The following is a 26514-nucleotide window of genomic DNA, read 5'->3' on the forward strand; positions in this document are numbered from 1 at the left end:
ACTTTCCAATCAACCAAAGAGGAAACAAATTCTCACACAACATCACCATATTACTCTGTGAGGAAAATGACTGTGCGCACTTCCTCTGATTTTTGCAACAGATTTTCAAATAAAAAAAATGATGTAAAGAAAAAAACGTGCACAATATCCTTTTGCTGTCAGGTCATATTTTAATGCCCGAGAGTTTTTTTTTAGTTTTTTTTATATCACTAAAGGTCTGTTTTTATAACTCTAACCTGTCTAATAACATCTAAATCAATCTTTCTGACAAGTTTTTTTTTTAACCAACAAACTTGTAAATTAGGCTATCAATGTTTTTTGCAATCACTGAAGTCAAGAGTAACTGAAGGGTAAAAATTCATTCACAAGATCATGCCATGCAATATCTTACACATGTGAATTAAATGTGAAAACTGCATCACATGTATGCATACACAAAAAAAACATTTAAAAAAATGAAACACCGAGACACAGAGGGAAACAACAAAATTCAGATCAAAATTGAATCCAAATGATACAAAATATTAAACAAAAAATTGTTTGGGGAGAAAAAGAGTTGACAAAATCTGATCACACAAGACAACAACTCAAATTCAACAACACCAACTACACCCAGGTAATAGAGAAACTGAATACAGTGGAACCCCCATTATAAGACCCCCGAATTTAAGACTCCCTCCTTTTTGACTCACATGCGAAGCAAAAGTGAGTCTATGTACTCACCCGAGTCGTCCGTCCGTCCGTCCGTCCGTCCGTCCGTCCGGACGTCCGTCCGGAAAACTTTAACGTTGGATATTTCTTGGACACTATTTAGTCTATCAGTACCAAATTTGGCAAGATGGTGTATGATGACAAGGCCCCAAAAAACATACATAGCATCTTGACCTTGCTTCAAGGTCAAGGTCGCAGGGGCCATAAATGTTGCCTAAAAAACAGCTATTTTTTACATTTTTTACATTTTCTCTGAAGTTTTTGAGATTGAATACCTCACCTACATATGATATATAGGGCAAAGTAAGCCCCATCTTTTGATACCAGTTTGGTTTACCTTGCTTCAAGGTCAAGGTCACAGGAGCTCTTCAAAGTTGGATTGTATACATATTTTGAAGTGACCTTGACCCTGAACTATGGAAGATAACTGTTTCAAACTTAAAAATTATGTGGGGCACATGTTATGCTTTCATCATGAGACACATTTGGTCACATATGATCAAGGTCAAGGTCACTTTGACCCTTATGAAATGTGACCAAAATAAGGTAGTGAACCACTAAAAGTGACCATATCTCATGGTAGAAAGAGCCAATAAGCACCATTGTACTTCCTATGTCTTGTATTAACAGCTTTGTGTTGCATGACCTTGGATGACCTTGACCTTGGGTCAAGGTCACATGTATTTTGGTAGGAAAAATGTGTAAAGCAGTTCTTAGTGTATGATGTCATTGCTAGGTTTAGTTATTTGACCATGTCAAGGTCAAGCATGTGAGTCGTATGGGCTTTGCCCTTCTTGTTAAGACCTGATTTTCTCAGACTTTTTGTTCATAACCTCTGTAAATGTACCCCCATTTTAAGACTCCCTCCTTTTTAAGACCTGATTTTCTCAGATGTTTGGCGGTCTTAAAATGGGCGTTTCACTGTACACAAAACGGCAGCAAAGCAGACGGGTAATACAAAGCCTGCTATAGAAAACTTAGATACACTAGGCAACACTTGAACGAAATTCAAAAGGAGTATAAGGAAATGAGACAGAAAAAAATAGTGCCAAGATTGCGGTCTACGTCAAGGTTTTGATGTTGTTATTATCACAAAATAAGAGTGCGTTATAATGTGCAATAAATTACAGTGCTGGCAATTAATGGTTTCACTAATTCAATGCTTTGAGTAAAACAATATGGCAATCAATGTTGCTGACAGCAACAAGTGTACGCAACCTAATAAATATATGGTTTTGAAACGGCATGCATTTAAATAAAAATAAAAATAAATGTGTAGCCAGCGTATCTTCAGATGAAAACTTTGTGAATATGTATGTCATAAAATAGTCATGTGCAACTTTTTCAAATACAAACTACAGTAATTACTCCAAATTAAGCTTATTTGAAATTTGAGTACTGACATTCTTGTCATGTACAAAGGGAAACCTTTTTTTTAACATTTTAAGAACAAAAAGTTTCACCAACATCACAAAGCAAGCATGAGCAGTGCAACTTTAAAAAAACCACATAATTTTTATTTTTTTTACTTCACACTGACACAATGAAATGTAAATCATGAAAAAAGGTTCATGGGCCACAATGGGTAAGTACATCTTGGCCTAAAATTGTGGAGGGTAACTTTCGTAAGAAGGAAAAGAGAGGGCAAGAAAAGAAAACTACTTTAAGCATTATTATTCTGTCTTCCCTCACCTATATTTATGTGCCAGTCATAGAAGCCGGGGGGGATGAGAGAAAAAACCACCACACAAACCCAGCACAGACCTACTAACCCCTGTTAATCAAGCCTCAAAAGTCTTTCTTTATTTGGTGTTTAACGTCGTTTTCAACCGTTCAAGGTTATATCGCGACGGGGAAAGGGGGGGGGGGGGAGATGGGATAGAGCCACTTGTTAATTGTTTCTTGTTCACAAAAGCACTAATCAAAAAATTGCTCCTGGGGCTTGCAACGTAGTACAATATATGACCTTACTGGGAGAATGCAAGTTTCCAGTACAAAGGACTTAACATTTCTTACATACTGCTTGACTAAAATCTTTACAAACATTGACTATATTCTATCCAAGAAACACTTAACAAGGGTAAAAGGAGAAACAGAATCCGTTAGTCGCCTCTTACGACATGCTGGGGAGCATCGGGTAAATTCTTCCCCCTAACCCCGCGGGGGGTCAAATAACTATTTGGATTTTGGGGGGCATTTTCAGCAAAGCAAATGGTGTTTAAGTGTAGCATTATCTAAAACTTTATCGCACGTCTGCATTTATTTCTCGCGCAAGAATATACATTTGTAATAACAATATTTAGAAAGCAGGAACATAATCATGCCCATTGGTGCATGTTTGCAGTGCCATTTATCACCGGGGACAGCATTTTTTAATCCATTTTTTTCTGACTGCTACACATGGTGAGAAGCAGAAATGAGTACCAGGACTCATAAGAAAGAGGGATCGAACTAGACACTTGCTAGCTTGTGATTATTTGTTTGAGCGTAGCAATTTTTAGCTTGGCGTAACAGCCTGGCAATTTGTGTTATAACGTAGCATGCTATGCTGAAAGCTCTGCAAGAATTAAGTTTCATCTTCTACAGACCTCAGAAATTGTGAGTTGAACCCCTGTATAACTTGCATTAGGCAGCCAAAATGCAAAACTGCTGTCTGTAAGCATTATTAAACAAATTACAACTGACAAAAGAATGGTGTACAAAATGTTTCTCTTACACGGAACAGAACTCATGGGCAATACTGATCATGGGTACCTAGTAAGTACATTAATTTATATTGTATCTTCTTCCAATTAATGTCTGCATAAAAGGTAGAGGGTTTGTGCGATCAAATCAATTAAAATAGTTTACATACATACATACACACACAAAAGAAAAAGGAACCTGATGATCGTCTCACTACAAATTAAGCTAGAACAATTGTTTATAACTACTTGTGACACTTAAGATTTTATGAGTACATGTATATCATATGAAATTCAAACAGTTTCAGAATACTGCACGCGTACTGTTCTGTTTTTTTCCCATTCCATAGTTGCAACCTTGACTATTACACATGACATTAAATGCAACATGCATGTACACAAAGAATGAAAGAATTGAACACTTTAAAATCCGAACATCAAGGACATTCTCGTTCAGATCTAGTATGCACGTTTGAATGAAATAATACCACAGAAACGCTGTTCAACACACATCTTTTCTTTAACAGTCTACACTGGAAATGCCCAACATACTTGAGGAATGTTATCTTTTGTTCATAAGCACCGTGTTCGGTTTTCTTTTGAACAGTAATCATTATCTGACATATGCTGTCAGTTCTGAAGATGTCTGAAAACAGAGTATCCCAAATACTTCCAGAATAAAAAAGACAGCTCACTTCAATTTGATATATTCCTAATTACTTCTTATCTTTCTTGACGTAATTGGAACTGAAAATGACCATAAAATAAAATCTGACAATTTGTTTAAAGCACAATTATGTGTTTACTTTTTAAGAATGAACACTTCTTATGAAAACAGTGGCTATATCGTATCCACTAGTTCATCACAAACTTCCCTATTTTTTAGTACAAGCAAAACTATAAATTGCTCACTTCACTGTTTCCTGAAGGACGGTTTGACAACCTGCAATATACCTCTTGGAAAAGTAAACATTTACCATATCAGAAAAAAACAGAAATTCTGTTGATCCAGCTAAGCTTTTCAGCAGACCTTTCAAGTGACAACACTTTTACAGCACAACATGTAAATGTACTTATGCAATAGAACATTCAGTGGAGCAATCTTCTTTGTACATGTACACATCAGTATCAAGAGTTGAGCAAGGCAGAAAGTAATTTGGCACATACAAAAGCTTGAGTGCTTCTTTCTCTCTCTCTTTTGTAGTTCAACAATTCGTCTGGTTGCATCCTGTATCGCTATCAGTCAGCAGTGACGTGTCAGTGTTATTTTCTCTTGAGCTTTTCTGGGTTGTTGGAAGCCATGTTTGAGAAATCTCGGAAGACATCTGTGAAAGTGTCATCCCCTGAAAAAAAATGATGAATTCTTCAAACCCTGTGGAAAAACTGTATGCTTAACATTAGAGATGGGTCTATTGATCTGATTAAATTTATTGAAGAAAAGCAGTCCCAACTCAACACATAAACAAAAGGAGATTTTCACATAATTATGTTTGCAGTGTCATTGTTTTGAAAGAGAGAGTTGCTGACCAAGTCCAAATTCTACAAAGAAGCAAGACTTTTTTTCTTAGAAAAGAAATAATACTCCAAAATCTAGAGGGCTAATCTTTCTGTGAAATGAACAACAACAACAACAACAACAACAACAACACACACACACACACACACAGTCAACAAAGAAAGCATACCTGGATTGTAAAAACCTTCACTTTCCTTCATCTCATCATTCAGTTTGGCCAGTCGTAACCTGAAGACAGAATATACAATTCTACCACAAGAGTTTAAGGTACATGCAGCTGCATACACACGCACACACACAAACTTCACCCTTCAATGCACAGCCACACCCATAAGCTTATTGCATAAGAGCTGCTGTGTCACCCATAAGCCTATTCCATAAGAGCTGCTGTGTCACCCATAAGCTTATTCCATAAGAGCTGCTGTGTCACCCATAAGCTTATTCCATAAGAGCTGCTGTGTCACCCATAAGCTTATTCCATAAGAGCTGCTGTGTCACCCATAAGCCTATTCCATAAGAGCTGCTGTGTCACCCATAAGCTTATTCCATAAGAGCTGCTGTGTCACCCATAAGCTTATTCCATAAGAGCTGCTGTGTCACCCATAAGCTTATTCCTGAAGAGCTGCTGTGTCACCCATAAGCTTATTCCTGAAGAGCTGCTGTGTCACCCATAAGCTTATTCCACAAGAGCTGCTGTGTCACCCATAAGCTTATTCCTGAAGAGCTGCTGTGTCACCCATAAGCTTATTCCATAAGAGCTGCTGTGTCACCCATAAGCTTATTCCTGAAGAGCTGCTGTGTCACCCATAAGCTTATTCCTGAAGAGCTGCTGTGTCACCCATAAGCTTATTCCTGAAGAGCTGCTGTGTCACCCATAAGCCTATTCCATAAGAGCTGCTGTGTCACCCATAAGCCTATTCCATAAGAGCTGCTGTGTCACCCATAAGCCTATTCCATAAGAGCTGCTGTGTCACCCATAAGCTTATTCCTGAAGAGCTGCTGTGTCACCCATAAGCTTATTCCTGAAGAGCTGCTGTGTCACCCATAAGCTTATTCCTGAAGAGCTGATGTGTCACCCATAAGCTTATTCCACAAGAGCTGCTGTGTCACCCATAAGCTTATTCCATAAGAGCTGCTGTGTCACCTATAAGCTTATTCCAGAAGAGCTGCCGTGCATACACCATGTTCATGATCTGAAACAATATCTTCGCCGTCAGTCTACTCAATCCGTCAATTAATCCCCTGACTGCCGGAACAAATTATTTAAAAAAAATAGTAATTTACAAGCCAAAACGACCAGCCCAAAACTAAGGTAACAGTCTCCCAGTGCAATGTACAGTTGTTGTACAAGATACAAGAGATACAAGAAGTTTTATTGTCCTCATCAATACAAGGAAATTTGGCATGTGTGTGGCAAGACGTGATACACTGATACATAGACATTTACAAAACACAACTGAAGTTCAATATCAGCACTTGTCAGAGTATTCACTCTGTGATGCCAAAAGTACCCACGTATATATATACATAAATATCACCGTTTATATCAATCAAGGGATTAAAAAAAGAAACTATTTAGTTGTTGTGTTCAGGGCGGGGATGTAGCTCAGTCGGTAGCGCGCTGGATTTGTATCCAGTTGGCCGCTGTCAGCGTGAGTTCGTCCCCACGTTCAGCAAGAGATTTATTTCTCAGAGTCAACTTTGTGTGAAGACTCTCCTCGGTGTCCGAACACACCCGTGTGTACACGCAAGCACAAGACCAAATGCGCACGAAAAAGATCCTGTAATCCATGTCAGAGTTCGGTGGGTTATAGAAACACGAAAATACCCAGCATGCTTCCTCCGAAAGCGGCGTATGGCTGCCTAAATGGCGGGGTAAAAACGGTCATACACGTAAAAGCCGTGGGAGTTTCAGCCCATGAACAAACAAACAAACAAACAAGTTGTTGTGTTCCTTGTCAGAGTATTCACTTTGTGATGCCAAAAGTACCCACGTATATATACATAAATATCACCGTTTATAGCAATCAAGGGATTAAAAAAAGAAACTATATAGTTGTTGTCCTCCTTGTCAGAGTATTCACTTTATGATGCCAAAAATACCCACGTATATATAAATATCACCATTTATAGCAATCAAGGGATTAAAAAAAGAAACTAAAGAAAAACAGTTGAGATGTCCCTGGGATCCACAAACTCCCCACACAAGAACTGAACTTTAATGTTTGTGTTTAAACTCCGCCCACCCCCTCCTTTTCTCATGATTTATTCCAGACAAAGCAGGGTATACTCACAGTGTGACAATGTCGGCATTGGCACTCTCCACTGCAATGGTCAGTGGATCCTGAAACAGAGAAAAATTATTTGTGCAAGAAGTACAGTGTACCTTACATGGCGTACGTAGCGTCTAAAACAGATTTGCTGGCATCACAAGTTGATCCATGCGCTTCATAAGGGGGGTGAACAATCGTGAATGAGCGCTTCTAGGGTGATAACGTGAGACAACTCCTGTGATCTTGCCGTGAGGTGGTGCCAGTTACCACCCGAAAGAAAGAAGGGGCATAACCTCACCAGAACCGACCATTGTCTGTTTACCGTATAAAATGCACGACTTGCACACACACTGTTACCAAACCGATATGCATGGGACCAATGCAAGTTTTTTGTCCTTTCTCGTATGATCTTGCCGCAAGGTGGCGCCAGGTAACAGCCGAAAGAAAGAGGGGGAATAACCTCACCAGAACCGCCCATTGTAGCGACAGATTCAACTCGCTGTCGCATGGTCTTCAGCTAAAGTAGTTGATGAGCAGTTTTATCTGACTTGTACCCAGACGGACTTTTGTTTGTTTGCACAGGTGAAAGATCAGATGATATCAATAATGCAAAAATCACTTACTTACAGTGTAACTGCATCAGAACATGTTCATTATCACAGTTAGTAACCGAGTACACATAACTGAGCAAAGTTAAATGCTTTAGGAGTTCAACAATTTATCATTAGACAATCACATAATATTATACATTGTACTGACCTGCCCAGAAGCATCCTTGACTGTTTGGTCGGCTCCTCTCTTCAGGAACTGACACACCTGACTGGAAACAAGAAACACATCAGTGTGACAATGTTGCTCACATGGTCTTTGTCCCACACCAAAAGTCCACAAATGCTTCGCTTCAAAAAAAATTAAGCAAGAAGAAGAAAAAGAAAAGAGCCAAACAACAAAGGCTGCTCAAAGCAATCCATCAACACACACACACACACACACACACACACACACACACACACACACACACACACACACACACACACACACACACACACACACACAATAAAAATTAAAAAAAGAATGCTGAACAAAGTGCAATTTGCTTGAGCACCTTCTGTATTACCTGAATCCCTCTAGTCACTATATAACCAACCAAAGACTCCTCTTAAAATAGTACTGAGTTAAAAAAATAAATTAAAAAATACCAGACCTGTTTACCCCCATAAGTGTTTTGGAGTAATGCTCAGCCCCCAAAATAGTAATCCTGGCACAAAAATAGTAATCATCCAGCATTCGTCGCCAATTACAACGCACATGACAACTGTGTCTGCGAAACGCAATCATGCACATATATCCATCATTCACAAACAAAACACATCAGTTTTTGTAGTCATCATAATTTCAAAGAAGATCACATCAAAAGCACATGCATCACTGATTCTTTTTCTTATGCTTGTAGTAGGCCTTTTTCAGTGTGTCAAGCGCTTCTCTACTGTACTTGCGCTTGCCGAATGAGTGAGGGCGAGACTTCACCACTAGATTTTAGGCTCTCCAGCATCTCATCAGACAGACATGATCTTTGGTCAGTCCTGTGCTTTTTCACCCCATTTTGCCATTGAAAAAACAATGCCAAACATGTGAATTAATAAAAAATTAAAAAAAAGTAAAAAAAAGTTTTACTTTTTTTTTTATTTATGAAAATCGTAGTCTTGACACGGATAGCGGAATGGCGTATTTTTTGCAGAAAATCGTAATAAATTACGCCAAAATCGTAAGGGTAAACAGGTCTGAAATACCCATCTCTGGCAATCTCACAGATTTGCATTCTGAACCAACTTAAGTGGTTCAGTGAAACACTCCTAGCCAGTGAAGATCTGGTAAAGTAGAAAACTCCTGAAGTCCTACCCAGTGTTTCCAAGCAATGTGGCATGATGAAGAGGGGTCCGCCCCTGTTTGTCCTTTCTGTTCAACTTGGCTCCATTCAGCAACAGGAACTCGCAGGCAGACAGAGAGCCCTGAAACGTAACAATGACACTTAGGGCTCATAATCTAGTTCATGTATCTGCAGAGTGTCACTTACCCTGTTTTGCAAAATTACTTTATGTGCTCATATATATTCAGTTTACTGTTTGATAGTGCAGACCAGCATAACAAAACAAGAATGACAGCCTAGTGTACGAAAGTGTAATCATGACAGAGTCCTGTAGCTACTTATTCACTACAAACGCCCTTTGTCATGCCTTTTTAACGAGTTTTCATGTATGTGCATTTTACTTCTAAATAACTGCCATGAAGAAAAGTTTGTTTTATGTGAGAATTTTCCCCTGAGCAAAATTTTTCTCTTTTTTTTCCTCCTGTTTGAGTTTTTCAAGCCCGGACACTTTCCTTGTGAGTTTGGGATATTTATTGTGCAACATCGTTTGAACACTGAGGTAAAGTCTCCATAACCTTGACTCTGGAAAAATAAAACCTTGGCAGCAACCTGGGCTCTATTACCTCATGCCAAAAGCGACAAACTGGTTTCAAAGCCAGAGCTACGGACCGGCCACTAACAGAGGGATGAAAAACAGACAAAACAAAATCTGCTTACCGTCTCCACAGCTTTCATGATGGGTGTCTTCTCATCGTCGTCAGGGTTGACCCAGTTGGGGTCGGCACCGTTGGCCAGGGCCTCGGACATGACGGGCAGGTTGCGGGCCTCGGCCGCCTTGTACAGCAGCAGGTTGGGATCCAGCTTGCTCATCTCTTCCCACGACGTGGTGGCCGCTTCCTCCACCCCCTCCTCACTCGCAGAGTCGTCCGAACTCTCCAGCTCCAGCTCTGTCGGGGAAGAGAAAAACACTTTTAGGTTTCAGTTGTGATCTGGGGCTGGGGTATGCTGTCATGAAATGTTCTCAATATGTTCTTGTCTATTGGAGCCGGAGAGTTTCAATGTTTTGATTACTGATTAACTGTAGCACCCTTGTTCTTATCAGTAGTCAAAACATCGGAACTCTTCAGCTTCAGGGTTTGCTGTCATGAAATGTTCTCATGTTCTAATCTACTCAAATTAACGGTTGCCCTTGTTCTTATCACTAATCAAACCATCGGAACTCTCCAGCTCTGCCGTTCTGTCAGGGAAGAGAAAACCACTTTTAGGTTTCAGTTGTGATCTGGGGTTGGGGTATGCCGTCATGAAACATCCTCATGTTTTAGTTCGACTCTATTTTTCTATAAGGATTTGGCATATGTTCCAATACGTTTCCTATAAGTTCATTTCGTACAGATATTAACTGTTGCCCTTCACCTTGTTCTTATCACTAATCAAAACACCAGAACTCTCTAAGCTCCAGTTCTGTCAGGGTGGAAGAGAAAACCAATTTTAGGTAATGTGGCTCAATGGATTTGAAGCTGAGGAATGGATTTACTTTCATGAAATATATATATGGTCTCATTAGTTTTGATTGCTGAAAAGGACAGAGGCGGCAGTTCACTTCCACGATTGGATTTCAACCAGATTTTGTTAACGGGTTGGATTGAACACCATTACTTTAATACTTCAAACGACTAACAAGGACAAAAGGAATTCTTAACACCGAACACCTTCTTTTCTTTTAAGTTAGTTCACTGATCTTTTACAAGAGCACATAATATAGACACACATTTACAATAACTTAAATAAGAGAAAAGAGGAAGTAACTTTAAAAAAACAAGACAGCTGCGTTACTTAAAGCATATGTACAATCAAATGGATAAATGCCCGTGCTTGTGCTGATTCACCAACTTACAGGCTAGCTTATGAACAATTTTAAGACATATTGCATTCACATTGCATTTTGGAACAATTCTATCATTTTAGTCGCAAGTCTAATTTCCTGTCCAAAAAAAAAAAAGACTGCTTAAAACTATTCATAAGAACATTAATCTATTAGTCTACTCCAAACAAAGCAAATGGCATTTGCTATCATCAGGTTTAAAATTAAATTTAAAAGACTACAAAAGTATCACAATCTATGCTTCATAATTAATCACATATGCTTAGTAGAATACATGTACATACCCGCTAACACAAGCAATGGGTTAAGCAAAGCTTATCTGTACAGCTAAAAATAAAATGTCAGCACATACTATACACATACGCAACAAACTCTCAGATGCACTCACTCAAAAAAAGGAAACAAACTAGCCAACAAAATAAATTCAGCAAACAATTACTCTCCAAGTCCAGAGCATCAAAAGACAAAAATCAGAGGAAGAAAATTAAAAGAACTATGGAAAAAAATGCAAGGTAACATTTGCACACCAAGTCAACTACTAGACCACTCATGGAAAACTGGGCAGCTCAAATGTAAGAGAAGAAAAGTAGTAAGAAAAGTCTCAGCTAACCCATACGTAGAACTGAAGACAGACATCTAAAAATCACTTAACATTCCATGAAATTTATTAGGATGCAAAAGGAACATTTAACCATCAGAATTAATCTTCTTCTTTTTTTTTTTAAACATATTCTACAACTGCATGTGAATACCGGAAAGAAGACAAAAACCTAATGGACAGGTCCATCTTTTGTGAATTCATCAAAGCTTCTAGGAATTCATCAAAGAAAAAAGAGTAATAAATTATGTGCAGTAAAAAAGATAATGCTTTAAATGTAAGATTAAATCTAATGATGACTACATCAATGTACAAATTATATACACACACACAAAAACTTGCACACATTTAATTACGCTATGAGATATATCTCAAAAGAATTCTCACACACTAGATAACAAGCACGGAACTATGTCATATGTGACTGTTTATCATGAGAAAGCTAACCAAATTCTCATGCCAGGCGTTTTTATGTTTAAAGCTTCTCGTGTCTCAGCTTCTTTAGATGCACAAAAAAACCTGCTTTCAAGAAAACAATGTATATGACTCCAGGATTAAGTTTACCATTATGTATCCACATGAATCTTACAGTAGTAGTCACAAATCATGTGTGCAAGGCAGTCATGACTAGAGTACCAGAATCCTAAGTTTATATAACAACTCAAACACCCCTCCTGAGTCCAACACACACACGCACACACGCATGCATGCACACACAGACACACACACTCTCAACTCACACTCTCTTTTCCATACAGACAGCAAATTAGATAATGTACACAAAATAAGGGTTGATCGAATTCTGTGGCAAGTTAAAAAGGTGACAAGATTAAAAGTGCAATGTGCCAGTGCCAGCAAGCAGAAAGAACACTGCGCATAGAACAGAATGGTGCATACAACTCCTGGAAGACAATATCAACTCGTACTTGCATGTAATGAACACAACTCATTATGAACACAACTCATCATGAACACAACTCCTAAGAAAAAGAAAAATCTTTAAAAAAATTTAAAAAAGAAACAAGAGAGAAGAAAACATATGTAAAAGCTGTTGCATCGCGACGTTAACACTTTAAGCATTTATGCTTTAAAACAAAAAAGAGCTAATTTAATAAAAGCTTTTTTCTGCAAGTCAGTAAATGCTTTCATTCAAACTATCAGTGAGACTGTTGTTAGTCTGTGTTATATATTAGCCAAAACAACAGGAATAAGATCTGCCTGTTTGGGCTTTATACTTACAGAAAATAAAAGAATATGAGGGCTAGACCACTTTAGGCATACCAAATTTCGCTTCATTAACATTCATCAAAGACGGAAAATCCTCTGTGAGCAGACAAGGAAGTCAAAGAAAACTGAAGCAGCATCAGAAGATAACTGAATACAAAAGTATATATACTCAAGCTTTCAAGTACAGTATAATACAACATCAAACGTGCATTTAATTCACACCCAAAGCAACCAAATTTGTCAACGTTGCACAAGGTGATAGACAACTACAACACTCGCTACACTGGGGCTTAGCTTCAAATAATTCTCTTCTTGTACCTGCTGGTTTGTTTTCGGAATCTAACGACAAGTCCGGCAAAGCTGTATCTCCTTTAGTAAGCCGCAGAAAAAAAGAGAAAAAGAAGAAACACGTCTTTCTCAGTCAGCAAAACCACACAATAACATTTGGGTAATTTAATCTTGATTTAAAGTTGCAAACTGTTCTTATAGACCTTTAACTTTGCAGCTAAATTCGACTTTTTAAATCTTTTATTGTAACTAAGTGTTCAATATTTACACCTTCGAATTTGCAGAATGCTGGATTTAGACCTGTTATTTTAATTTGTCAAATTATTGTAATTCTAATTGTCTTGAAGCAATAGATACAATACCAGTACCACACCCACTACCTGCTGCATAAATTATTACATGTAAGTGATGATAATAAAATAGTATTGGGGATACATGTATTATATTCTTACTTTTTCCTGAGATAACTTGGAATTATGCTCATGGTTTGGATGCAATACACAAATTAATTCCCATGTGTAACCGAGACTATTATCCACTTTTATATGTGAACATAGGTGAATAGGCAGAAATTAGTTAGTAAAATACTCCTGTAAAAAAATTTAATCTAATACTGAAGCTGTAAATTCCAATATATTTTTGTACAGAAAAAACAATGTGTCCACCTTTATATGTGGTCATTATTGACTGCAGGCAGAAGTTAAAACATTACACACCCCTACAGTATATACAGGAGGGCAGCCCCCAAACCCCAAGTCCAAACAGGATCATACAGCGATCGAGTGGCTAGCTTACTTTTGTTGATCTCGCCGAGCGCGGGCAAATCAGTGCCAAAAACGAGGACGTCAGAGGCACTCCCCCCGATTCCGCTATCGTTGTCCTTCATGGCGGTGTTAGACACAGACAACACCGCTGCAACACCACCACACACCAACCACAGACTGTCAGTTAGGCTGGGATGGGATGACAACACTTAAGACGGCTCAGGAGAGTGGACGTGGAGGGGTGGGATGTTGGGATGTTGGGGAAGTGGAGGGGATGGGGTGGACATGCATGCACGACACTTCAATGGTTTTCATGCCCAACTTGTTTAATCCTTAGTAATGTTCTGATGAAGAACCCTCGGCAAAACTGCACCACATCATTTTCAGGAAAGTTCTGAAGCACTGAGAGGCATCAACAATGAATATATATATATAAGTCTATCTATCCTGAGTATGCAGCTGACAAGGAAATTTGGAGCGAGAAAAAAATAAGGTAACACAAAGTTCTCCTCATCAAGCGCTTTGATGCGCCTCCATATTTGAATACCAGTCTCACTTTAAAACCTGGTTCTAACAACATTCTGAAAGTTTTCAGAGATAACCCCATCAAACACTTGTGTGTCACAAAGTTTAATGTGTAGCTAAAGAACGACAGACACTGTTCTTTCCATATGAAGTACAGTATTTGCACATCTCTGGTTGAAAATTGGAGTTGTTGCTATAAAACAGACTTTAGGCAACTCTGAAATGAAGGATCTAGTGTTGGTGGGAGACAGGGACGTAAAGAGGGGAAAGGTAGGGAGCAGGGACTAACATGCATCATATCTTCTTCTTCGTTCATGGGCTTGGAACGTTCACTCATGTTTTTAGCACGAGTGGATTTTACGTGTATGACCGTTTTTACCCCGCCATTCAGGCAGCATACGCCAATTTCGGGGGAGGCATGTTGGGTATTTTCGTGTTTCTATAACCCACCGAACTCTGACATGGATTGCAGGATCTTTTCCGTGCGCACTTGGTCTTGTGCTTGCGTGTACACATGAAGGGGGTTAAGTCACTAGCAGGTCTGCACATAAGTTGACCTGGGAGATCGGAAAAATCTCCACTCTTAACCCACCAGGCGGCAGCGACCGGGATTCGAACTCACGCCCGCCCGATTAGGAGGCCGATGTCTTACCACCACGCCACTGCGCCCGTCATGCATCATATGACATTTGAGGACCTCCTAAAACAAAGAGTTCTCTTAACGAACATTAGGACATTTTTTCATGCAGCTTTAAAGGGGCCAAGAGGAATAGAAGGATGCTCTTATATCCTATGTAAAAGCCTGGACGGGACCCATGGGGATATATATATATATAACTACGAGATGGTCTACAAGGAAAAAGGAAGAAAGTAACTGACTAATGAAGTAGGAGATAACGGAGACAAGAACTTCAGAACAAAACATCATACACTCATTCCAGATTCAAAATGCAAACAGTGAAAACCTCTCGTGTGATGAATGATGTCACAAAACTGGGTGACATTGAAACAACATTGTAGGATCATAGGCTTTTTCACTAACAAGGAATACACATCATACCAGTGAATAAAACAGAGAGAGGGGATGCATCATGATCAAATCACATGCATGCCAGCCTTTTACTGTGGGAGATTGAGAGAAAGGTGAATAATTTCCTTTCATGAAACAATGAAAAACTTCTGACGTGATACGAGAATATCAAGAAAGCTGTGCGGACTACCATCATCGGCTAGGTGAAGACTCAAACAGTTACGAGCAAAGAAATATCATGCTGCCAACACTTCTGAATTCTTTATTTGATGAGGGTAATGGTATCGGCAAACACTTTCTCCCGTTCCCTTTAACTCTTACAAATCAAAACAAATGTATATAACAAAAAGATCAATACTAAACAACTATATTAGCTCACTTGATTATTCACGCACAAAAAGTCAAGAGACTTATTCTTCTATGCAAAATCAAGCCCACTAGGAATCCAAAACCTTACCTTCTGGAAAACAAACAAGACAAACAAACAAAAAAAGGAAGATTTAAAGCAAACATCATCTACTGAACATAAAAAAATACCTAAACCAAGATAAGAAAAAATATCCCAATCCCAAACTATGCATGTATAACACTAATTTCAAAATGTCCTAGAAGAAAAAAGAGGAAGTAGCTAGCTGTATTCTTATGGGGTATCTGTATTGTCAACAAACAATAACATGACCAAACCTGAGTCTTCCCATCTCAATAAGCACTCCTCCCCCCCCCCCCCCCAACATAAATACAAAATTGTGACTATTGTTATTTATCAATTTCAAGAAAGAGAGGAAAAAACACCTAGCAAGTTGTGTATATAGTCTGTTTAGGCTTCACAAATGTACGGTTTCCACAAACAACTCATATTACCTAAAAATCCTAACTAATCCTAATATGACACCACTGAAACATTCAAAAGTAAATGTACAGTACGTAACATAAAAAATGCCGACAACCTACTATCCTTTCTTACCGACAAAATAAAATCCCACAAAACAACACTTTCTCTTTTAAACTGTCTATTTATTGTATAGTGGAAACCCCATTTTAAGAACCCCCAAAGCAAGTGACCAGCATTGAGTCTCCAATTTTTAGACCTTGTTTTTTCCCCAGAGCTTCTGTTCATGATATAAGGTCCGTTAATTTACCTCCATTTTTTCTTCTTCTTCTTCTTCTGCGTTCGTGGGCTGAAACTCCCACGTACACTTGTGTTTTTTGCACGAGTGGAATTTTACGTGTATGACCGTTTTTTACCCCGCCATTTAGGCAGCCATACGCCGTTTTCGGAGGAAGCATGCTGGGTATTTTCGTGTTTCTATAACCCACCGAACTCTGACATGGATTACAGGATCTTTTTCGTGCGCACTTGGTCTTGTGCTTGCGTGTACACACGGGGGTGTTCGGACACCGAGGAGAGTCTGCACACAAAGTTGACTCTGAGAAATAAATCTCTCGCCGAACGTGGGGACGAACTCACGCTGACAACGGCCAACTGGATACAAATCCAGCGCGTTACCTCCATTTTAAGATCCCCTCCCTTTTGAGACCTGACATACAGTAGAACCATCCTTTTATTTAAGACCACCTAAAATCTCACAAAATCGGGACTTAAAAAGGAGGGAGTCTTAAAATGGGGGTCATTTTACAGAGGTTATGAACAGAAAGTCTGAGAAAACAAGGTCTCCAAACGGAAAGGAAAGTAAAGCCCCAAGCAAAACTAAACAAAAGCAAAGCCACTCCTACCTTCCATGAGCCCACTAGTCACATCCTCGGAGTCCGAGGGGGACGAGCCTTCCTTCGAGTTGCTCTTGTCCAACGTGCGAGCGGGTGAGCGGCGTGTCTTCTTTCGTACACTCCAGCTTCGTATCCTGTTGGTGCCGGAGTTTGACCTCATCTTGACCTCTGGCAGTGTGCTGACGAACGCTCGCTTCAGGTACTTGGCTGTGATCCATGCTTCCCTCTGAGCTCTGAATAGCAAACAGAATACTTCAATAAGTGAACGAAAAACATCTGCACGTAAGGGTAAGGATTAATAAAAAAAAAAAGACTTTAAAAAATGGTGGGTTTTTTCATAAAATAAATGTATGTTTTCCCATTTCATGAGTGTGCATGAGTTAATGCGAAAGAATGTGTATGAGTGCGCCTTGTGGTGAGATATGTGCGCGTTACAAATTCTCGTATTATTATTATCATTATTCTTACCGACTGGTGTCAGTGAGCAAACAGGAAAGGCCACCAAAAAGATTAAGGAGATATAAATAAACGGTACAGCAAATTCCTAGCCTGAAAAATGTAAGATACATGCAGAGTCCAACATTTTTTGTAACTGCCTAAATGGCGTGGACAAAGCGGCCACAAATAAAAGCCCAATCATGCCTGCAAGTATACATGGGAGTCGCAGCCCATGAACACAGAAGAAGGAGAAGATATCAGAAGTTTGTGACAGACCTGTTTACCTAATTAGAATAGGTGGTGTATTTTCCACAGAGACTTAGTGTATTTTCAAAATATTGAGTGTATTTTCTTACCAGATAGAGGTGCTTGTTAATCATTTAACAGACTTAAAACTGTTAGCAGTGAAATTCTCGTCGTATCACGTACAATCCCGTGAAAATATAGACCAATTGTAAGCGCTAACCGAAGCAAACCGGGTTTTATCCATGGCCAATCGCATATACAACCCACTATCAGTTTAGAGACGCAATAAATAAAAAAAGTGGTTTTTTTTAATCGTCGTTCTTTCTTATCAACCAGCGTATTTATCGTATTCTTGGAAACTTGGCGAACAAAATACGGCGAAATCGTATGAGTAAACAGGTCTGTTGTGTCAACTGACCTGTTGCAAGTTGGAGTGGCCCTAGGGGCGACGGTCTCGTCAACGTTGGCCTCGTAGCAGCGGTTGATGACGTCGTTCCCCAGCTCCAACATCACCTTCACCAGCTCTGGCTCCCACGTGTCCAGTGTGATGGAACGAACCTATGACCAGTCAGGACAAAAAAATGTAATGCTTTTATCTTCGTATCACTATAAACAAAACGGTGACTGGAAATTTTGAATCATCAGAAATTCAAAATACTTTTCCTGAAGGCCAAGAAGGTTCAATTGTTTCATGTGTGTGTGTGTGTGTGTGTGAGAGTACATGTGTTTAATCCACAACAAATGCAGTATCTCTTTCATCACTCAATCCCCATCCTTCCTCCAAAAATAACCTACAAGCTGCCTTTAACATTATGGTGGGGAGATTTAAAACGGCTGTGCTCGTAATCCTCCCATTAGGATGACAGAGTCACGGTCCCTGTACCAAGTGGCCTCGCGAGTGTGCACATGAAGCTGGGGTACTCCCAACAACAACAACAAAATCAACCATCCCCGTATCATATGTATATACACCTGCCACAAGCAATGATCATTTCATCCACACTTTTTTTGAATGCTATATATACAGTAGTGTACTAAGTCGTGTCTGAATACCTGAAAGCTCTTCATGCTGAAGAGTTGCGTCCGTCATGTTTGTATTTCTGATTGCAAGTTTGTGTTGAAGACACCACCATAAGCCGTAGTCCTGTTGTTGTTGTTTTCACTTTATGACAATGTAAATTTTATTGTCCTTTCTTGCTCCCATACATGCCTGCCGTCATAACGGGCAGTAAGTAAGTAAATTTGTTTTGTCTTTACCCTGTTTGCTTGGTCTTGCGTGCTTGGAGTGTGTTAAGCTTTTGTGTTTGCTTGCATGGAGTATGCTGAGTATGCTATGTTATGTAGATTGTGGGTCTTGTTCATTGAGTATGGTTTTATTATTAGTGATGTTAATTCTAGTTATTGTAAAGCGCATTGAGCATATATATGATTATGCGCTATAGCAAATGTCCATTATTATTATTATTATTAAATTTCATGAACATGCAAAACATGAATAAAACTTTTTTTTGAAACCAGTTGCGTGTCCTTGAGTTGCGTTTCCTGAAGGCAGTCGTGTAGTGAGACTCACCTTTGACTTGTGGACGCCAAAGCTGCGGTGTATTCCGGAGCACTCTATGCACAGCGTGATTCCCAGGTTGATGCTGGACCAGCGAGGGTCCGCCGCACCGCAGTCACAGCACACTGAGTTGCCAGGGACCGCCATGATCTGCTCCATGCGTCTGTAGGCAGGTACAATACAATACAATACATAACAACAATACCATACAAATAACTTACCATCATGAAAACACACTGTACATCACGTGCCGTCATTCCTTACTTTTTACCATTCTGAAGAAGGCAGCGACAAGCTGTCGAAATAATAATCAAGAATGTACCAAACCTGGTTGCTGTTGCGTTCTCTTTTTGTTTAAATAACGTACACTTCCATTTAGCCTTTGTTTTGCTTGATATGAGTTGTTAAGATTTTACTTTTCCAGATTTTCTGTAAATAACTTAAATGTCTCAGATTTCTGGAGGTTTTTGCGGGTTGCGCCGGTGGAGGAGGGGGGGGGGGGGGTGTGGGGTTGGGTGGGTAAGGGTTCCCTGCACTCTATCAACAAAGCTTTCAGGATGAGCAGGGTCCCCACTGGTTTTTAGAAACAAAATTCCATGACTTTTCCATGACTTTCCATGAGCCTCAATAACATTTTCCATGACTAGATCCACAGGTCGCCATTTCCTAACACGCAAACTTTTTACGTCTTGTCACTGCCAGTTTTGACACTGGCTTGCTTTGCACTGAATTTGAGTCAGTTTCTACGCAGTGTCTCTTCAACAAGCAGCAAGTCAAGCATTTGCTACGCAGTCAGATTATCGGTAATGTTTGCTGGTCCTGTCATTTCACTAAACTGGACCACAGGCGGAAGGTATCGTCCGTATCCATCTGCACTTTCGTAAATTCCGTTTCGTAACCGTCACTGTGACTTGACGAACTGTCATTTTTTTCACCGCGATACACAGTTCATTGCGAAGATCTTCCTTGGTAATTCGTTCCAATTCCGCATACTTTTTGTTGTCAAGAAACAACTCGAAAGAAAGTTTCAAACTCATCATCCTCCATCTTGCTTGTCGAAGCGCTAAAGTACTTTATCGATGGAAAAACAAAAGCAGAAAACTTCGACGTATATTCTCGTATGCAAATAGAAACGAGAAGTTGGTCATACGAACAAGCCTTGTGCTGGCGACACAAATCGCTGCTGGCTGGGCGACAAAAATAGCCGCTGGCGTGCTAAAGGTTAATTTTTTTCTTTCTTATTACACCCCCGGTATAGGGGTGTGTATAGGATTCGGTCGATGTGTTTGTTTGTTTGTTTGTTTGTTTGTTTGTTTGTGTGTTTGTGTTCGCATATAGATCTCAAGAATGAACGGACCGATCGTCACCAAACTTGGTGAACAGGTTCTATACATTCCTGAGATCGAGACGGTCCTTACAAAAATTGGGACCAGTCAAACACACGGTTAGGGAGTTATTGGTGGATTAAAATTATACAAGGACTTATAGAGGGACATATTAATGGTCAAAGGGAAATAACCATTCTCACTGCCACCAACTGAGAAGGTTATTTCCCTTTGACGGGGGTGTTTTTCCTACCTCGGAGGAATTTCTTGTTTTTGTTAAATTCCATGACTTTCCATGACTTGAATTGAAATTCCATGACTTTCCAGGCCTGGAAAATTCAAATTCAAATTCCATGACTTTCCAGGTTTTCCATGACCTGTACGAACCCTGGATGAGAGTCAATAGTATAAAACGATCTAAACGCTTACAGCCTGGCTCTGCTCTTGGCGTCCAGTTTGGGCGTGCTGGCCGCCCCGTCCGAGGGCGTGGAGGTGTTGGAGCTGCCTGTCTCGTTCATCTTCTCGTCATCCTGTCACATGTCACAAACACACAACTCTTGATGTAACATTTTTCAAAGTCAATCAATTATAGAACCATTTGATACATCTGTGATAAAGTTATATGGAATCATTTGATTAATCTTTATCAAGTTATATTTAACCATGTAATGAATCTTTGATCAAAATATAGAACCACTTCAAATACAAAAAAACTTATGGTAAACGGTTTCTGCCCAACGAAATTCAGCGTTACTGAGAGAGGCCCTATTACAAGAAGTATATATATATATATATATATACACACTGCACGGTCATAATACACTCTGCCTTGGTCATAATACACACATTCTCTCAAACAGAACATTTCTCAGAGACAGGCCCAGTCTCAGTACACACATTAATTGCAAAATGCCGCTCTTACACACACATTCTCTCAAACAGATAGATACATCCTACTCAGATGTAAACATATAAACTGGTAGAACATTACCCCCTTACACACACACACACGCATCCTCCCATGTACACTGGTAAAATACTTTCTCCCCCCCTCCCCCCCCCGCACAAACACTCCCAAGTGCACTGGTATGATACCTCCCCCCTCGCACACACACCCTCCCGCTCTCTCCCCCCTGCGCACACACACACACACCCTCACATACACACACACACACACACACACACACTCCCATGTGCTTACTTACTTAGGTTTATTTTGATTCGTCGTCAATGCTTCTGTAACGTTGTTTGTTTTCTAGGCAGGGGTGTTGGCCCAACGCAAACCTCTGAACGAGGTGGTCCAAATTTGTCCGACCTCTATCCTTCGACCTGTCCAGCATGGGAGACCCTACCAGGAGCTTAAGCTCCCGCTGGCATAGCTCTCCTGGTTACTGAGGCACGCAAGTCATCACACCACGACAAGGAATGAACCATGTGCACTGGTAGAATACCTCCCCCCCTCACACACACACACACCCTCCCTCCCTCCCTCTCTCTCTCTCTCTCTCCAAGCAGCACAGGACATGGAGATCTCACCACAGAGTCGTGGCCATGCAGAGTATCCCTGTAAGCCTTGTTGATGCAGTCCATCAGTGCTGTCTGCCACGCCAAGCATTCCTCGTCGGAGTCTGCCTGCAGTGTGTGACTCCTGTAACAAACAAAGTCAAACATCTTGTAGATAGCATAACAGTATACCAAAAAGAGAAAATGAAATGAAGTCTCAGGCAGTGCAACAGTTTTGTTTTGTTTTGATTTAGCACAATAGGGCAAATCATGTATCACTGGAACTATAATGTACTATCCATCCTCGAAGAATTAAGGCATCAAGATGCCCAGGTGGCAGGGTAAAAAATGGTGTGATAATTGCAAAACCCTCAGCATTAGGTGATGAACCTTGGCGTAAAAAGCTAACAAACATTGAACAAGAAGAAGAAAAAGAAGAAATGTAAAATCCATAGAGATTAAAAAAATTAAAAAAATTAAAAAATAAAAAATAAAAATCACCCTGTCTTTTGAAAAAAAAAACCAATGCTATTTTGGAGGGAACAATGAAACAAATCAACAACAACAAAAATGAAGAAGGATGGAACAAAATAAAACAAAACATTCAGAAAGAAAGAAAGATTAAGAATGAAAGGAGACAACAGAAAAATAAGCCAAACTACCAAGGGAGACTACCACCCACAATCACGCAAACTAGTTCTCTGGCAGGGGAGAGAACCTCAAAGCCCGCTGTCATCAACACTGACTTCACCCTTCATGGAGCAGATCAAGAAAAGAGAGAGAAGGAAGGAAGGAAGAAAGAAAGGAAGAAAGAAAGACACTGCTAAAAACAACAACCAAGACAGCCATAAAGGGAGACGCACACACCAAAACACATCAAAACAAGTTACACCGCAGGAGAGTCAGCAGAATCGCCTGCTGTCATCAATACCGAGTGTAACAGAGCATAGAAAACAATAATATTAATGAAAGCAGGAAAATATGGAAGACAAAATGAAATTGAAAAACAATCAAAGAAAGCCTTTAAGTTAAGGGGGACAAACACAGCCAAACCTTAACTGGCAGGGGAGAGCACCTCGAAGCAGAATCGCTGCTGTCATTAATACCGAGTTTAATAGAGCATAGAAAACAAATATAAATGAAAGGGGGAAAAAATGGAAGGAAACAAAAATTACAGTGAAAAAACAATCAATTAAAGGGAGACAAACACAGCCAAACCTGACCTGGCAAGGGAGAGCACCTCGAAGCAGAATCACCTGCTGTCATCAATACCCAGTTTAACAGAGCATAGAAAACAAATATAAATGAAAGCGGCAACAAATTGAAGAAAAAACACACCGTGAAAAACAATTCAAGAAAGCCTTATTAAAGGGAGACAAACACAGCCAAACCTGACCTGGCAGGGGAGAGCACCTCGAAGCAGAAGCGGCGGCTGTCGTCAGCAGTGGGTTTGATGGAGCAGAGTCTGAGATCTTCCTCCATGATGGTGATGGAATCCTTGGACCTCTTCCTGTACACCAGGCTGCTCTTCTGTATCGTGAACCACCGCCTGAAACACAATCACGCACACAACACACACGTAAGCAAAACTACAGCGGAACCCCCCCTTTCAAGACCGCCCATTTTAAGACCCTGTTTTCTCAGACTTTCTGTTCATAACCTCTGTAAAGGACTGGGTGGCCGAGTGGTAACGCACTTGCGCTCGGAAGCGAGAGGTTGCGAGTTCGACCCTGGGTCAGGGCGTTAGCAACTTTCTCCCCCCTTTCCTAACCTAGGTGGTGGGTTCAAGTGCTAGTCTTTCGGATGAGACGAAAAAACCGAGGTCCTTTCGTGTACACTACATTGGGGTGTGCACGTTAAAGATCCCACAATTGACAAAAGGGTCTTTCCTGGCAAAATTGTATAGGCATAGAATGATAGATAAAAAATGTCCACCAAAATACCCGTGTGACTTGGAATAATAGGCCGTGAAAAGTAGGATAAGCGCCGAAATGGCTGCGATCTGCTGGTCGATGTGAATGCGTGATGTATTGTGTAAAAAATTCCATCTCACACGGCATAAATAGATCGCTGCGCCTTGAGTCCGAGTCTGGAGATACGCCCGCGATATAAGACTTCATATATAAAGGTACCCCCATTTTAAGACTCCCTCCTTTTTAAGACAACCACAAATCTGAGATAGTCTTAAAAAGGAGGGAGTCTTAAAATGGGGGTAAATGTACAGAGGTTAGGAACAGATTTGTGGAGGTCTTAAACGGGGGGTTCCACTGTAGTTACATTTCCAGGGCTCCTACTGGCGCCATCCTACACAAACCTGATCACATTTCTTCGTTTCTCAATTTTACATTTCATGGAATTGTGTATATTCGCTGAAGAGTGGGAACTAAATTGCATTTCTTTGACATTTTTGTGATGTTACTGAAATTAGTGTAGGCTGACAGGGACTGTCTTATTTCTTTGATTTTCTGTATTGATAATTCAAGAGGATGAAGTTTTTCATTCAAGAAGAAAATAAATGTTGGCTGATAATGCTTAAATATCTTGCACTGAAAAATCAAATGTAATAGTCACCCTTTATCACTCAAACAGCTAGCTCACCTCTTGCCTTTTCACATAAATCCCTTCCCATTGTTTCTCTAAAAACAGACATGTAATGTAAGAATATTCCAACTGTCCTCCCTTTTTTCTGAAGGATGGCAGGTGACTACTTACTTTAAACAAATTCAGCACAGATCTTAGTCCACAAAAAAGTATCAAAAACTGGTTTACGATTGTTCATTCTGGAACATTTTTTTATATGTAAAGAAATACCTATAGGACATTAAACCTAAACCAGTAAATGCATGATCCCCCCCCCCCCCCCCCCCAATGCACCTGCTTCTGGACAAATCAGAGAATATGGATATCACCTTCCAAAGCGGATCTTTATAGCTAGCAGCAACTAACTCATTCCATCTCTATCTAAGTATGTTCAAGAAACTTAAACAAGCAGTACATGTAAAACAAAATAAAATAAACAGAAGCTGTTGGGGTAAGGAGTGGGGGTGGAGGATATGGCAAACGACTGGGGCCAAAGGTGTGCTATTTGAGATTAAGAGGCTACAATTTTTTGCAAAATCATTCTTTTTTTTTACGCTGTTGATGTTGAGGTGTGCAATGAAAATGGATCTTGAGGTGCTAAATGTTTTTCAGGGTAGGTACTGGGGTCAGCATCAAGGGTTCAAAAACAACTGCTCCACTCACCTACACACAGAGGGTTTCTTTCTGAGACAAGGTAAAGGGAAATAACTGGAAATAACTAAATTCTGCCTCCTTCCTCTATTGAACATTGTCATTTCTGCGTAGATAGTTAATGAGTAAATAAATCCAAGAAAAACAAGGTATGAACACAGAATAACACACAGCCACAACATTCTGTAAGACCTGTCAGCAAATTCAACTCTGCTTAATGTCTGAGGAATAACTCCATATGAAAAGAGTATGGTGGAAAACAAAAACACTCTAATCACTATCATGCTGAAATGAATCCAAATCAAATCCCCAAGACAAAAGGCCCAGGATATATTTACTTCTTAATCAAAGTCAGTAAGTCAGTCAGTTACTGAGTCTCTCTCTCTGTCTCTGTCTCTCCTTTATCTGTTATATCCCTTCCTTTTCAAGAGTGTTCCTGCCTCCTGCGTTACCTGGCAACATTCTTGGGTAACACTAACACAACTGCGCTGTTTGTGTTGTCCGTGTCAATCTTTTATTCTTTTTACAGAAATAATGAAAAACTGCCTGAGAGACAGAAATTGAACTCTTAGACTCTTACAGCTAGGTCTCATATAAAACACAGACAGGCCACATGTTATCCTACAATACAGATAGACAATACAACACAGCAGGTGTTACTCTAGTCTCAAAAGAATCTTGCAGTTCTTACCTGACCCATTGCCTGAAGGCGTTGCTGGTTCTCTTGAAGAGGTATCCCTCCATGTCACACACCGCATCCTCCCCGCCACCTGGTGCCCTTGTCACTGCTAGCAACCCTCCTACCCCATCAGTCTGCAACACACAATAATATTTCACACATCAGAAAACGTTTTATATCTGTGGCTGTTTGTTGCAGAGAAATATTTCATGTACTGTAACAGAAAACGTTATTTTTTATTCATTTATTTTATATTTTATTTCAACATGCTTTCAATTCTTTTTAAATACATGAATAACAACACAACAATAGCACCACCAACATGAGAAAACAAGCACACAAAAACATACATTCACTACACGACAAAAAATAAATATGCCTCACAATACGTCTGGGCCCCACTGACACTTTCTCATGACCATATCATCAATCTCGTTTCAAATC

The 26514-nt window shown here is 39.9% G+C and overlaps 1 protein-coding gene across 2 annotated transcripts; it reads right to left on the reverse strand.

Annotated features, from left to right (window-relative positions):
- Positions 1-1334: 1334 nt before the first annotated feature.
- LOC138978409 (arf-GAP with coiled-coil, ANK repeat and PH domain-containing protein 2-like) lies at positions 1335-26200 on the reverse strand. 2 transcript variants are annotated; one of them, XM_070351147.1, is made up of 15 exons: positions 26083-26200; positions 23557-23709; positions 22194-22305; positions 21087-21187; positions 19345-19495; positions 18193-18332; positions 17100-17323; positions 13842-13958; positions 13077-13127; positions 9769-9998; positions 9084-9193; positions 7944-8004; positions 7206-7255; positions 5081-5139; positions 1335-4738 (listed from the first exon to the last, which is right to left on the reverse strand). In XM_070351147.1, exons 1-15 carry the CDS (start codon positions 26133-26135, stop codon positions 4659-4661), a joined length of 1692 nt encoding a protein of 563 aa, XP_070207248.1. In that variant the 5' UTR covers positions 26136-26200; the 3' UTR covers positions 1335-4658. The 2 variants fall into 2 exon arrangements, with proteins under 2 accessions (XP_070207248.1, XP_070207249.1); XM_070351148.1 differs by lacking the exon at positions 13077-13127.
- Between the last annotated feature and the right edge of the window lie 314 nt (positions 26201-26514).

This window comes from Littorina saxatilis, linkage group LG10 (assembly GCF_037325665.1).
Source record: "Littorina saxatilis isolate snail1 linkage group LG10, US_GU_Lsax_2.0, whole genome shotgun sequence".
NCBI lineage: Eukaryota > Metazoa > Mollusca > Gastropoda > Littorinimorpha > Littorinidae > Littorina > Littorina saxatilis.